At 63.4% G+C, this 14,671-nt stretch overlaps 1 protein-coding gene and 1 non-coding gene across 2 annotated transcripts; both read right to left on the minus strand.

Moving 5' to 3' along the window:
• Window positions 1-429: 429 nt before the first annotated feature.
• On the minus strand, window positions 430-511 carry BESB_075700. The gene has a single exon. It is a non-coding gene; the product is annotated as a tRNA-Ser (tRNA).
• Window positions 512-2,660: 2,149 nt separating this feature from the next.
• On the minus strand, window positions 2,661-10,953 carry BESB_072400 (uncharacterized protein; the record flags this gene model as incomplete). Its single annotated transcript, XM_029365613.1, has 5 exons — window positions 2,661-3,524; window positions 3,882-4,858; window positions 5,198-5,290; window positions 5,539-6,896; window positions 6,959-10,953. 5 exons carry the CDS (start codon window positions 10,951-10,953, stop codon window positions 2,661-2,663), a joined length of 7,287 nt encoding a protein of 2,428 aa, XP_029218097.1.
• Window positions 10,954-14,671: the final 3,718 nt, after the last annotated feature.

Here is a 14,671-nt window from a genome sequence, read left to right on the forward strand (position 1 = left end):
GGCAAAGGAATTGCTGACGAACGCGGTCACACAGGGAAGCGGCTGCGCATCTTCAGCACGCAGAAACATTTGGAGCTGCCGATACTGCCCCGGCTCACGAGGAACCCGCTTGGACCCCGCGGCCAACTGTCAAAACTGAAGGACGGCTAATGGCGCGGGTCGCCTTGATTTCCGCGCTGTTCGAGGCGTTGTTGGTTTATCGCTTCCTGCTTATCGCAGGGGGAACGTCTGGAGACAGCCGACGGGACGCGCCATTCTTGCACATGCAGTGAAACAGGGCGGCTGCCGGGGGAGGGGTACGCAGCAGACGGAATTGCACCGAACAGTGAACGAAGGAGAAGCGGAAAAAATGACGTGGGAAAGCCGCATGTTTTTGCGGGTGCAACAGCAAAAAGACAACCTTGCGAAGAAAAGAACGCGAGCAACACACGACGGCGGCAGGATTCGAACCTGCGCAGGCAGAGCCTAATGGATTTCTAGTCCATCTCCTTAACCACTCGGACACACCGCCTGAAACAGACTGCTGGGATGCTGGTTTCTCTAAAAAGGACGGCAGCAGGACGTTCGGCCGGTGGCTCCTCCGCAGCTCGTGGCAGGGTGATCACAGCGATATGTCCATAGATGTTGAAGTCTTTCGCATTTTCACGCAGCCGAAGCCACAGACAAAAGCTAGCCGGCCGACGCCTGTTCAGTTCTTCGCAATGAAGGCCGGACCCTGGTGGTGGCTTCTAACACGCTAGTCCTCCCTGTGCTCGCTACTCAACTCGTGATCTCTATCTGGATTGGGGCTGAGAGTCCACAAAGGTGTTTAAAGCAGATGCACAGCGATTTAGTCCAGTAGTACCTACGCACAGACGCTCCGCGTATGCGTTTGGCGAAGAATGCGCCTAAGACGGCGGCTTTCCCGCGTTGCATTCTGCACTCTGCACATGCGACCTGCACGCTTTCTTTCGCGGGGTTCTCCCATCCGAAGGTGCTGTCGTCCTGGCATTCAAGAGTTCGTCTACTGCGACCCCGCGGGTCTCGTGTGGAGACCCCCGCAACTGGTTGTCTTGTGTAAATATGAGAGAACTGGACTAGTCAGGTGTTAAAGCTGCCCTACACACTGGGAGATTGGTAGGGTCTGCTGAGCGCTACGCGTCCACAGAACTACATCTTTTCTGCAGGTACTGTGAACTGGAGCCCTAATTACCCACCTCGGCTCAGCTGTTTCTGCAACCAGCTTCTGAGCTACACGTGGAACGCAGCGCCAGACGCGACGACACCTGCGCGTGAAGCCAAGTCTTCCTGGTACGCGTGGCGCACACACTAGCTGGTAAGGTTCCACTCGTTTCACCCTCTCCACAACCTGTGTTGCTCTTCAGCCTGACAATTTCCACTCGTCCTGCACTCGTGGTGCGGGAAGCGGCAGCAGAGACAGACTCCCGTACGAACCCAGGCTGGCGGCATTTCCGTTGCGTAGAGACGTCGCGCGCGGCTCGAATAAGATCACGCCTTGACTGCTCTATCACGGCGACTTCTCACACAGTGGCAGGCCGGCAATTCCGATCCCCGGTGACGCTGTACAGCTGTACGAACCATGAACCACTATGGCGTTTTGTAGTCGGTGCACAGAGGCGCTAAGACTGCATCTCGGAGAAGCAAAAAACCGCCCCGTTCCAGCTTGCCACAGGCCTCGAGCGAAAACGCTCAGCCGCATGCATCCCGACGTCACACCGGCGCATTCGCCCTCGAGACCAACCCGAAACGTGTGACGAGTGCAGAGCGTCTGGCGCACCCAGCATCGAATCTTTCGCTTCGCTAGGCTCGCGTGCCGGATGATTTTGAAGCCTGCAGACATACTGGTTGCCTCGTCAACGACAGGCGGGGGGGATGATGTGTATCTATATGATCGTCTCAAAAGGACATGCGCACCCCTCTCGCCCCGGTAGCCTCTCGAGCATCTGCCGCGAGCCAACAAAAAAGCGACCTGTCGGTCCTGCGGCAGGCACCGATCTTCTTGATTGCGTGTAAGTGGACACTGAGCGTGGTGAAAGCAAAGCAAGGAAATCACGCAGACTCAAACGAAAAAAGCAACACGGGAAAGCGCGAAGCGGACGTGTCCACGGGAAAATCCAAAAAAGTTGTGGACACACGCACCTCCGCGCCTCCTAACATATATTTCGTATGCAGACTCTGAAATTCTCCACGGATCCACACGTCATTGCGTTCCTACCGCGGCAGCACGCAATCGACCGTCACTCCCCCCGCTCTTCTCTGCGTTACTCAGCATTTACGCACCACATGTCACTACCTGAGCATGTGGCATTCATCAGCTCTCCCATACCAGCCCGCACAATTCTGCGGAAATGCTGTGATTGGAACAGATGTGGCAATACACGCCTCCCTTCTCAAGACCTCACCACGCCATTTCAAGCGCTCTCTCGTTCTCGACCCCCCCCCCCCCCCCATTTGCTCCTCCATACGCTCTCAATTATAACGTTTTCGATCGAACGTTAAAGCGCTTTGCCTAGCTTTCACCGTCTCCCACTCCTTTTCTTTGGTCACATACTCCTTCAGTCCTCAACACCACATGAACGTCCTCTTTCAGCCCCTCACCGCGATGCCTCGATTCTCGGTTTCTCCCGGTTCGATGCGGCGAGTTTTGACTCGTGAATGCGTTAGGCACTTCTGCTGCTGCCGCCAGCAGTTGCCGTCCCTGCGGCGGAGATAGTCCCCTCTTTACCGGCAGCGCCACGCGGATTCGCTCCTGCGTTCTCCTCCTCCTCTCGTCCTCTCGCGTCGCCTGTGCTCCACTCGTTGTCAGCTTTGCTAGTTCCTAGCATGTCGTCCGAGCTCAGCGTCCGCTGCTGAGGCGCCAAGACATCCCCGCCTCCTCTCTCCGCTCGTTTGTCTTTTCGAGTTGCCGAAAAGCCAGCTTGTTTCTCAGTCCTGCCGCCCGACTCCTTCCGCTCGACTGGCGCCTTGCCCTCGCCGGAGGATCCGAGACCTCCTGCTCGCCCCGCAAATTCGATCGCTTCTTTGTCGCGGCCATTCCTCCGCCTCGCAGCCGAGGCGGCCCCCGCGGGGCCTTCCGCGCCACCCACTCCGTCCGCGAGGTCGTGGCTCAGGTCGTCGGGAATCGAGCTGAGCGGAGCCGCCGCCAGCAGCGCGTGCGACGACTCGAGGTCTAAATACGAGGGCGGCGACGCCGAGCCCGGCGAAAAACGGGACAGCCCTAGCCCTGACGAGACGCCAGCTGCCCCCCGTGCACTCCCACTCCACGGTCGCTCCTCGCTCTCCCCGCCCGCTACGTCGACTGAAGCCATGGACTCTTCCATGATAGGGGGATCCAAGCGGGAGAAAAGGTCTCCGTCAAACATGGCGTTTGTTTTGACACCTCCGCCGTCCTTCTGAACACACGACGAATATCCACTCGTCGCCTCTCGAGCCTCCCGCAGGCGCTGCGCCTCCAGGCAGAAACGCTCTGCGCGGAGGCGGGCCTCAGTATGGCCGTACTTGCGAGCGGAGAAGCGCCGCACTTGCTGAAAAAAAAATGACAACGTGAAACAGAACCGAATAACTGCGAGGTTCCCGGTCAGTTGACTCACCCATGCGGCTTGCATTACGCGCACCCTAAACCCTAAACCGCAGGGACAGGATCCACAGAAATACAGATGAATAAAGCAGAAAGGGCGGGGCCTCTACACGCACGTGTACGCAGTGCGTGTATGCATATATATATATATATATATATACATATATACGTACAAATATATACGCAAAGATATGTCGGTATATATTATATGCACACAACACAGACATCAACAAATAGCGGCGTTCTCCTTTCTGGTCACGTCCTCAGAAAAACGCGTCCTATTCACGACTGAGTCACGACTCACCTGTCTCCCTGTGTCTTTGTCAACGACGAGGCCTCTCCAGCTTCCCCTCGCGTGCTCGAAGATGACTCCTCTCACCGAACTCGAAAGCGCGCCCGTCTCCCTGTCCCCCTCGGCCCTGTCTGCGCTGCTGCCGCCCCCGGCGTCTGCGCCTCCTCTGCCCACTGCCGACTGCATGGGCTCCTGAAACATCAAGTTGTCGCCCTCGAGCGGCGTCGACGCCCCGAAGGGGCCGGTTGAGAACGGCATGTGGGGTCGCTCCGCGGCGATCGCGCCCAACCCCTCGGCGAGCCCGCCTTTCGGCTCGCCACGCGGCCTGCCGCAGAACTCTCCTCCCGCTGCGCCCAAGACAAAGGAGCCGGGTGTCGCGCTGCCGCTTCCAGCGCCTGCTCCTCCCTCGCCTCCGCCGCAGAAGTCCTGAGGCGCGAAGGAGGCCGACGCGCCCGCGCCGATGCCCGCAGGGAAACAGCCTTCGCCGCTCCCGCTCGTGCCTCCGGCCGAGGTGCTGAACCCCGAAGAAGACGACGCAAAGTAGAGGAGGCTGGACGAGGGCGCGGCTGCGAAGTCGCCCCCCACAGGCGACATCGCCAAGCTGCCCCCGCCTCCGCCCGCCCGCCCTGCGGCAGACGAGGCCGGAAGCGACGGCGAGGCGAGAGGCGCTCCAGAAGGCCCGTCTGCGGCAGACGGCGGCGCGACAGAGAGGTCTGACGCGAAGGGAGACGCGTCTAGAGCACTGCCCGGCGGAGGCGAACGAGAGACCCCGCCACAGTCCGCGGCGAACGTGCTTGACGACGTGAACGGAAACCCCGGGAAAACGGAGTCCACTGCAGGGCGACAGCCGAAGGAGCTCGATGACGCGGCCGCACTCCCTTCCCCCCCAGCGCCGCCTCCTCCGCCCGAGCCTCCGCTGCTGGCGCCTCCGTTCGAATCCGCCAGGTAGACTTTTGTACGAGTGTGGTTACTGATGATGATGCTTCGTCCTGCACACACAGCAACACACATAGCAACAAGCCGAGTCGCAACGAGTGTCTCGTCCCTGCTCGCTTCGCCTGCGGAGATCGCTCGCGCACCCCACTCGTCATAACTTTGAATTCCCGCAAAACGGGCTTCAGCCCCTGGTTCTGTCAAATATACTAACTACAACCCCAGATCAACGCGCCGCAGAGGGCGCCCGGCCTTCAACACGCCGCGGGTTTCTGCCCCTGCGCGAACCCTCCCCCGCGTGAGCCCTGGGCCCCCCTCACATACGCGTGTCTGTCCCTGGCTGGTCAGTGCTCCAGCGCCCTAAACACGCAGCTGGATGGCAGTCTTGTACTCACCTTGGCGCATCTCCCGCGCGACGCGTTCAGCCTTTCTCTTCGCTCTCTCAAAGCCGAACTTGTTCACCGAAAAACAGCGCGAGTATTCCTTCCCTGGGGCGAGAACACTCGAATGAGCAAACACACGTGCAATGCGGAAAAGTGCCACCGCGGAGCTGTCCTCCAGGTGACGGCCATTTCCCCCCTCGGCTCCCCTGCCCCCCCCCAAAAAAACCCGGGGATCTCTGCACTACCATGCGTGACTGCGCTTTCGCACATGCACACGAACGCCTGCAGCGCGGCAGAGTCTCCCCTCGTTCGCTCTGCCTCTGTGTCCTGTCAGCGATCGCCTCGCCACTTACCGGTCTCTGCGTCCTTCCACCTGAACCTCCAGCCGCTGTGGGGGGTGGATCTGTAGCTCACGCCGGGGACCTCGGAGACGTAGTCTTTTCCTTCGCGGGCGCCATCTGCGCTGGGGTCTCCCGCGTCGCCTGGCGCGCGGTGTTTCCTCGCAGAGCCCACGGGCACAACGCAGTGCAGCCGCGAGCCGAAGGTCGACGCAGCTCCCGTCGCGCCTGGCCATGTCGTCTTGGCAGACTCAGGCAGGTCTCCGTCGCTGGAGGTCCCTTCGTCCTCGCTGTCGCGCGATGAGGGCCGTCGGCCGCCGGCCCCTGAGCCGCGAGCCGCCGCCGAGAACAGATGCGTGGCCGCGTCCTCCATCGCGCCGCTGGACGGCGGGAAGTTCCGCGCGCCTTTGTCGCCGGCGCCCGCCACGAGGCTCGAGAAATGCTCACTGTAGCCGCCTCCTCCTCCAGACAGAAGCGGGTCCCCACGGCACGCCGGCGAACTCACGTGACCCGTCGACTCGAACGGGAACGGCGGGCAGCCGAGAGGCCCCGCGCCGCCGGCGCGCGAGGGGAAGGCAGTCTCGGCGAAGAACGCGCCGTCGTCCAGTTCGTCGGGGGAGCAGCCTGCGCGGCCCAGGGACCCGTGCCTTCCCGCGCCGCCCCCGCGCTGACCTGCGCCGAGGGGGTCGAAGGGAGAAGGCAGTGGAGCCGCGCCCTGCAGACCGGAGGCTCCACCGGAGCCCAAGAGTCTGCCGCTCTTCTGCGAGAACGGCGGCGCGCCGCGGCTCGCCGCACCGCCCCGGTTGGTCGAGGAGGCACCGAAGGCAGCCCATCCCTGCGACGCCCCGAGGGGCCCCAGAGAGGAGAGAGGGTCTGAGGCCTTGCCAAACGCGAAAGGCACATCTCCGCCTCCCATCGCCCCTCCCGAGAAACCCCCACCAGAGCCTTGGCACGCCGGCGCCTCCCCGCGCCCCGAGGCGCCGCGGCCGTCGCCGTTGCCGCGGAAAAACGCGCGGCTGGACTCCGAGTGCCCGCGGCCGCCGAAGGCGCTGCCGCTTCCGACCCCGCCGCCTCCCTCAGACGCACGGAGTTGCGAGGCGGGATCCATGAAAAAGTCCGGCGGCAGGTGCGCGAAGTCGTTCGACGCAGACGTGTTTTTCTTGCAGAGCGCTGCCCCCAACTTGTGAGCGGAAGCAGTCGTGTCCCGCGGGGAAAAGGCCCCGGAGAGGTTGTAGACACTCGAGAGAGTCGTGAACTCCTCGCCGGGCTCCTCCTTCTCATCTTTGCGCCGCAGCGCCAAACCGCCAGCGGCCCCGCTGCCCCCCCCAAGTCCAGCTTTCTTGATGCGCTCGTTGGGCCGCCGCCGCCGCGGCCTTCGCCCGGCCAAAGCGACCAGGGTGGCGGTAGGAGGCCACTGCCTCGCTCGGAGCCCGACTGGAGGCCCTCACCGCAGGCCGCACTCGCGTCGGCGCTTCCCGAGAAAAGACGGCCTCCGGCCCCCAATTTGAATGCGCCCGCTAAGTGACACATGCTCCCCACGCCCTCGTCGTCGCCGTCGTCGGCTACGCGAGGGAGCGAACTGCGTGAGCCGTTGCTGCCTTCTCCCCGTGAAGAACTAAGGAGGCGCCCGAGCCGAGACGAAAGCCAAAACGCCTTCTCGTCATCTGTGTACGGCGGCGAACCCGCTTCCGAGAGCCTCCGCCAGTCGAAGTCTACGCGGTCGCGGCCCCCGGCGCCTGCCGCCCCCCAGAACGGCAGACGGTCTCGCTGGGGAAGCGAGGCCAGCGAGTCCGCTCCTCTCACGTCTGAAAGCCAACGCAGGCGTGAGGTCGCGCCATTGCGCTGCCGCGCGTCGAGACTCAAAGCGTCGCTCCGCTCCCCGGGGTCGCCGTCCTCTTCATCTGCTCTGCCGGGGCCTGCAGCTCCTTCCGAGCTAGGATGTGTGTCGCGGGGCGAGGCGACGCCGCCTTCCGGCGTCTCTGGACTTCCGTCCTTCTTTCGATGTGCGTCGGCGCCAACAGTCGCCTCCGCGGCTTCGGCTGCTCCGCCCTCGTCGTCGCCTCCTTTGTCGTCTCGAGAGCCGCTGTTGGTCCCCCGCGCCCGCTCTTCGCGAGCGCCTGCTGCGGTCGGGGATACACGGTGCCGCTTGTAAGGCGGGAGGGAAGACTCTTCCGATTGGCTTCGCTGTTCCCTGTCTGCGCGCGCGCGAACGGCGTGGAGGAACTCTTCGATGCCCCCGGAGAGAGCGTCTCCTGCGTCGTCGGCCTTGCCCCTCTCCGCACCGCCTCCTTCGCCTCTCGTCCAGGGTCCACGCCGAGACTTCGGCTCTGCTTCAGCCGCGTCCTTGCTCTCCTCTCCATCCTTCTGCTGCTGGCGACTGGCCGCTGCGCGGCCGCGGGTCAGGATGCCACCAGACTGCGGGGCGGGAGACGACGGAGAAGTCCCTGAAGCTCGTTCGGTCTCGGCGCCGCGCGTGGCCTTCGAGCCCTTCGCGTCCGCACTCGCGTTCGACGCCCCCGGGGCCCGCGCCGCCGCCTCTTCGCCTCTCTCTTGAGCGACGCCGTCGGCGTCTGCGTTCTTCTCGCTGCTGGGCTCGCTCTCAGAAGCGAGTTTCCGCTTCCTCTCAGACACACCTGCCGCGTCGTCGGTCGCTCTCGCGTCCTCTGTGGACCCGCTCGTTTCTTTCCGGAGTCTTTTCTCCCGGCTGGGTTGTCCACCTCCCGCCGAGTCGCCAGCCTTCAGGTTCTGACCTTCCTTCTCCATTGTCGCCCCTTTCTTCGCCTCCCGCGCCGCTGGAGCCCCGGCCGCCTCGCGGTCGGTCACTTTGTCTGCGCCCGAGAAGCTGCCTGTGAGCTCTCTCCAGTTCCCGAATCGCGAGGTGCTTCCACTCGTGGAGGACGCCCCGCCGCTGCGAAGCCTCTTCTGTCGCGCCGCTTCCGCCTCCTCCGTGAAAAGCAGTCCCCTCTCGTCCTCCCCGTCGCCTCTCAAACCCCCTGGCGTCTGCGTTCGTCCGCTGTCGCCGGCCCCCGACCGCAAGCGGGACAGGCCTGACGAGGAGCAGGTCTGTCCCGCCTGCGTGGTCGCGTCGCCGCATCGCTCGGAGTTCACGGCTCCTGTTTCCGACGGCCAGACGCCTCGGGAGTCGGCAAACTGGGGGACAGGAAAGGAGAAGCTCGCGGCCTTCCGGCTGGGCATGGCCTCAAAGCCGTTCTCCTCCCCCGGCGCCGCCTGCTGGGTCCCAACGTACGGACTCCCGAGGCCTGGACTGCTGCTGCGGCGCTGTCCCTTTTCACGGTCGAGTGTCCGCAGGAGCTCCAGCGCCTCCAGCGACCGCCACCGGCGACTGTCTGCGTCGCCGTCTCCCTTCTTCCCTCCAGACTTGACACACTCGCTCCAGAGCGACTCGGCAAACTCAAAAAGCAGTCGCGCTGAGTTTGACGTCTCTGCACGACCGTCTTCGTCTCCGTCTGCGCGGGTCGCCTTGCCGCCGGCCTCTGCAGCGAAGTCCATGCATTGCTCGTTCCCCACGCCCGGCGCCGCACCTCTGCGGAAACCGTCTGCCCACCCCGACGCGGGTCGACTGCTGTGCGACGACGCGAGGAAGCGGCGCAGCGGCCTCCCGTCTTCGGATTCGACGTCTCGGCCGCGCGGCAGCGCACCCGCAGTCTCCAGCGCGCGCATTTCTTCTGCGAGACCCAACTCCGCGCCTCGAGGGCCTCGGCCCCGTCTCCACCTCTCTACGGCCTCCCAGTCTCTGTCAGCCGCAAACGCCGCCCAGGCCCCGTCGTCGCCCTCGCCGATCTCTACGCCGCCGCGGCCGCGATACGCTCCTGCGGTGGCGGTGGTCGGTGCGCGGCTCCCGGCCTCGGTTCCTCCGGCGCCTCGCCCGGCGACGCTGGCTTGCATCAGCTCGGCGGCGGAGAACTCCGAGAGCTGGTCGTAGGGGACGCCGAGCAAGCTAGCCAGGCGCAAGCCCGCCCGCGCGACAGTCGAGTAGGCGGTCTCGACTTCGCGCGCGACCGCGTCGAGCCGCAGGTGTGCGCGGCGCGCGGCCTGCTCACCGACGACGAGGCAATCCAGAAGAAGCCCGAGGTCGGCTGGAGACACGCCGCTAAGGACACCTGGCGCCGAAGACGCCAGCGGAGCGTTGCGCGACGGCTTCATGGGTCTCTGCTGTAGGCGGGGGCTCTCAGCCCGACTCACGCTGTCGTTCAACAGAAACAAGCCTGGCGGATCTTCCGCAGGAAGCTCCTCAGGCACCTCCCCCTGAGAAGCGAGCGACCGGCCGGCGTATGTCAGCGCGAAGTCGGAGTACGCCGCCGCTTTGTCGCGTTCCTTCTCCTCGAAAGCTGCGGCGAGACTCGTGATCGCCTCTCGGTCTCCGCAGCTCCTGCCGCCTGACGTCGCAGGCGGAGACGAGCCCGAATACGACCCTAGGCCCGCGCCGCCTTCAGAGTCATTCCTCTCAGGCTTGCCCCTCTCAGATGAGCCGACCTCTCCGCCCCCGGCTTTGCTCGATTCGGCGCCTTCGCGCCGAGCCGACGCGCGCGTCTTCCCGTTCAACTCGCTTCCCCCCCCTCGAGGCGGCGGAAGCGCCTTGTCGCTGTGCTCCGAGCCCGGCGACTTGCCGCTGGCAAGCCTCGACGCGGACGCCTTCTCCTCGCCCGCGGCCGCAGTGGGAGAGGCCTTCGAGGGCGCACTCGGCGACGCCGTGGTGGCGCGGGGCAGAGCCTCGATCTGGGGTTCCTCACTGGCGTGGGACTTGGCCTTTCTTCGCTCTTCTTGAGTGCCTGCGCCCGCCAGCCCAGCTTTCTTCTCCCTGCGGTCGTCGCCTTTAGCCTCCGGCTTCCTGCCTTCGCCTTCCCCGCGGCCTGCCCGCGAAGCTTCGGAGCGGTCCTCGGGCTTCGCCATGGCCTCAGGAGCTCCAGATTTTTTGGCTCGCGCGTCGTCTTCGCGCCCGCGGGAAGCAGCGCCGTCAACGCCAGACGCTCTGGAGGAAGCGTCCGCAGTCTGCGCGGCTGCTTCGCTCAGGAGCGAGGCAGCGACGAGAAGGTGGCCTTCGCACGTCGACGCAGGCGTGGCTGAATAGGTGCGTTTGTGGGCTGCCTCGCCGGGTGCGCCGTGGAGTTTGCGCGCGAGCAGACGCGTGACCTTCTTGCCCCTCTCCTTCCGCCCGGTGTCGTCCTGACTCGGGGCGCGCTGCGCCGGCGCGCCGCCGCCGGCCTTCAGTTGACTGCCGTCAGGCGAGCTGTCGCAGCGCCCCGCAGCCCGTCCGAGAGCGGCGTGTGAGGAACTGCGGGCGCCGGCGGCGGCCTCGGTCGCCGCAGAGCCGAGTCTGCGAGAACGCAGGTTTAGGGACACTCCAGAGGCGCTCGGGGGCCGTGAAGGTCGTTCTGCGGCTCCTCCTTTCTCAGTCGTGCCCGAGGCCATCCTCGCACAGCGAGACTCCCACGCGCGGTATTCAGAGAGGCAGGAGGGACGGAGGCCCCCACATTGAGGGCGCAGACAGAGAGACACTAAACGAGCGGGCACCACGGCGACGTCCAGCTGACCTCGAAATCGTGACATTCACTGCTGCTGCGGCATGCGTCTCACAAAGACATTCGGGTGGACACCCAGACACCATGCAAGCATGTAGGTCTCACACTGGCGAGTTTTCGCGGAAAGACATGTGGCGTGCGCGCGCGCGGCGTACGGACAGCTGCGGAGACTACGGGGTGGGGGTCATAAAAAGGCGCAAAAACACGCCGGTCACGTCCGCGAACCCCGTCACTCTCGTTCGTCGGAAACAAACTGGTATTACACAGAGAGACGCACCCGATGACGAGTACGTCCCTCTCAAGACCTGCGTCGTGCGGAGCTCCCTCGGCTGCCTTCGAACCGGGTCGCCGCCTCGCCTCCCGCGGCTCTGCTGGTCCCTCTCTCGACAGTCGCCAGCGCCGATCCAGGCTGTCTCACGAAGGCCTTCAAGTGCGTCTGCAACTGGACTGAGGCACTCTCTCTGCAAAGGAAGAGTCCCTCTCGCGTGACAAGCGGATGCTCCCCGAAAAAGGGGACGGCGTTTGGGCTGAGGGAGCCCAGACGGACAGCGTACCTCGGGAGGACTACAAAACGGGCGGCGGGCGCGCGTCAAGGTCACTTACTTCGCGACCGCCGATAAAAAGGGTACCCCAAGCACCACTCCAGCATTCCAGGGAAAAAAGTCCCTTTTCTCTCGCCTCGAGTGCGCGAGGTCAGCCGTGCCGCGGCCACAGGATCGAGAAGGCGGTTGAGGCGCGGCGCGGGGGGGGGGGGGGGGGGTAGCCGGTGCACAGAAAGGGGGCGGGCGTTTTCGTGGAATTTCTTCGGGAAACGGACACGCGAGGGCTAGTGAGTAGCAGCTGTGCCGCCTAGAGTGGGCAGGATCATCGGAACTTGGCTTGAAAAAAGAAAACGCGGTGTAGAAGGCGCCAGCAGAGGGGCGCGACGGACTACGCCAAAAAAAGTGAACTGCTGTGTCGAGCCCAGACAGATGTTCTGAGTTTTCTCATCCGCGGACGGCAGTGCGAGAAGCAGAAGAGAACGCAGGAGCTACGGAAAAACGCGTTCTCGACGACTTGCCCACGCTGAAGAAATAGGAAACAAAATAAAAGATGGCAGAGACAGGACAGACACGGGCAGATGCAGCGGCGGAGACGACACCGCTGACCGTCACGGAATGACGCGCCGTTTCTCCACTCGGTTTCAAAAGAAAATCCACGTGGGAAACGCACGAAGGACGGGTGTCACGGCACGGAATTCAGAGGAGCCAAGTGGGCCAGAAAGGTCTCTGGAAAAGAGATCCCTGCCGCATTTTGCAATTAGACCCCCGCAAGGAACCCCCAGCCTCCTCACACTGTCGGGCGACGGGAAAAAGCGTGCGCCCACAAGTCGGTAGAAAATAAAGGCCGAAAGATCTGAGCTAGAAGGATTCCGCACGAAGAGAAACACGCAAAGGCGGTCGCGATTCCCCTACTCGAGCCGCTTTCCAGAACTGTTGGACTCGCGTGTGTGGGTCCGCTAGTCTTTAGAACCCGATTACAATGGCAGGATTTCACACGGCGGAATAGAAACGAGCAGGAGGGAGGGGTAACCCCTGATGGTGAAAGGCGCACCAGGTTGTCGAGGCCAGACTCGAAAAGACAACTGCCGCCAAACGCGACACCCGAGAAAAACAGGAAAAACACCCACCAAAAAACAAAGACAAAAATCTGAACGGGAAAAAAAGAAACAAACCGAACCGCAAAGCAAACTTGACGCGGAGACCCCCCGGGTTCTTCCCCGACGAGGATGCTAGTCTGTGCTGCCGTCCTCCAGTGCCTGTCGAACTTTGCTCGGAACAGGATCACGGCCTTAAAACGCAGAGAAGCGCACACCAATGCTGCGGATATTCCATACATCTGAGCCTCGGAAGAGGTGGAACGCCTTTGCATTCCTTTTGCCAAATATACAGGTGCCGAAATTTCGGCGTGGCGGTCAAGGGCTGCGAGCCTAACGTGCCGCCGCTGCTTCACCCCTGCTCACTCCCTCTCTCCTCACCCGCCGCGGCCAAGAGCTTTCTTCACCTACGACGTCGAGGAGCAGCAGCTGGTTTCGGTCTCTCGATCCGCGGCAAACGCAAAAAGCTTCTCAACGAGACGTCGTGAATGGTGCAAGGCGTCGCCCGCGCCGGGAGTCTTCCCCAGCTGCAAGAACTGGCGGAGAGAGACCGCGGAAACACGACGACGAGCACAGGCAACGGCGGAGCGCGGGTGAGAAGAAGGGAGAGAGGAGCCGGCTGAACAGGTGACCCCCTCCTCTGGGCAAACGGCGTTTTCTGCAGTCCCTCTGTCAAGCGCGCGGACGGGCCTTGGGTAGAATCGCGTGGAGGGAGGCAGGGCACTGTTTTTTCGCTCAAAAACGCACTCGCGACGCCGTCAAAATTTGCAAGGCAACCCGCGCGCAGTGCGAAACGACTGAAAACCCCAGTTTCGGGAGGCGATGAGACCCGCGGCGTTGTCGAGCACGCAAATCGCCATCAGACGAGAGAGGGGAGGAGGTGACTGCGCAGCGCGACGCGGCGGCGGTGGTAGGGGGGGGAAGCACGCATCGATCGAATCCACAAACTCCCCAGGCGTCGTGTGTTGCCGGGGTAACTACACCAAGCCGGGCCTTCACCGAGAGTACAGGTGGGAAGCGACGACACACACTGCCCCGGTGAAACCGAGCTGAGGGAGTCGCTCGAGGCACAAAAACCAGCCTCGGCAGAGTGTGCGCAGAGATTTCCGGCCTCGGACACTCGCGGAATGCTGATTCGACCCTGCGCCACACAAGTCGGGGCGAATCGACGGGTCGGGGTGCTGCGCGGGGGCTGTCGCAGGAGACAGCACGCCCTTCACGTCGAGTGGAGTTCGCTGTTTGACACAGCTGCCGCCTCCTCTGCAGAGACTTCCTGCGAACCCCTCGCGCGCTCGCCGGCGCTCGGACGCACCTAGCGGCACTTTGTCAAGCGCGTCTCTTAAATGGCTTCTCGTCAAAGCTCGGGAAATGCGGAAACCCGGTGGGGGAGGGAGAGGGAGAGGGGGGTCGCACCGTGTACACCTGCTGCGCGGAGAAGGCCAGAGAAGGGTACCTGAGCAACAGCGCCGTCGTTCGTTGCCAAGCAGTCGTGCGCTCTGCGGCGAATGTGTCTGGTAGTTCTGCTCACTGTCAACAGAGTCGCTCAGTCGACAGAGAAACGCCAACGCACCGCGAAGCGCAGCCCACGAGTCACTCGAGCGTAACAGCGAAGTGACCTCGCTGGGATACGCCCCCCCCCCCTCCCTGTCAGCCCACTGCAGAGGCCGCTGAACCCGCAGAAACGCAGGTTCAGCTCACATGAAGGGTGCTCACAAAAGTTCTACACATCGCTTCGTGTCTGCCGCTTGTGCGTGGGGTCCTCGGCAACGCGAAGTGTCAGGGTCAGAGGGCTAGAGACTCTCACTCGAAAGCCGCTGCTGATGGTCGTGTCCTCTGCGGGGTTTGTCCACTCAAAGCCTAGACCCAGCTCCATACTAGAGTCCTACGCAACCAGTAACTGACGCAGATCTTCCCCACGCGACTTTGGACACGCCCACACACTCGAGATGGGCACCCGGCGAGCAAAGGGGTT

Source organism: Besnoitia besnoiti (assembly GCF_002563875.1).
Source record: "Besnoitia besnoiti strain Bb-Ger1 chromosome Unknown contig00007, whole genome shotgun sequence".
NCBI classification, from domain to species: domain Eukaryota; phylum Apicomplexa; class Conoidasida; order Eucoccidiorida; family Sarcocystidae; genus Besnoitia; species Besnoitia besnoiti.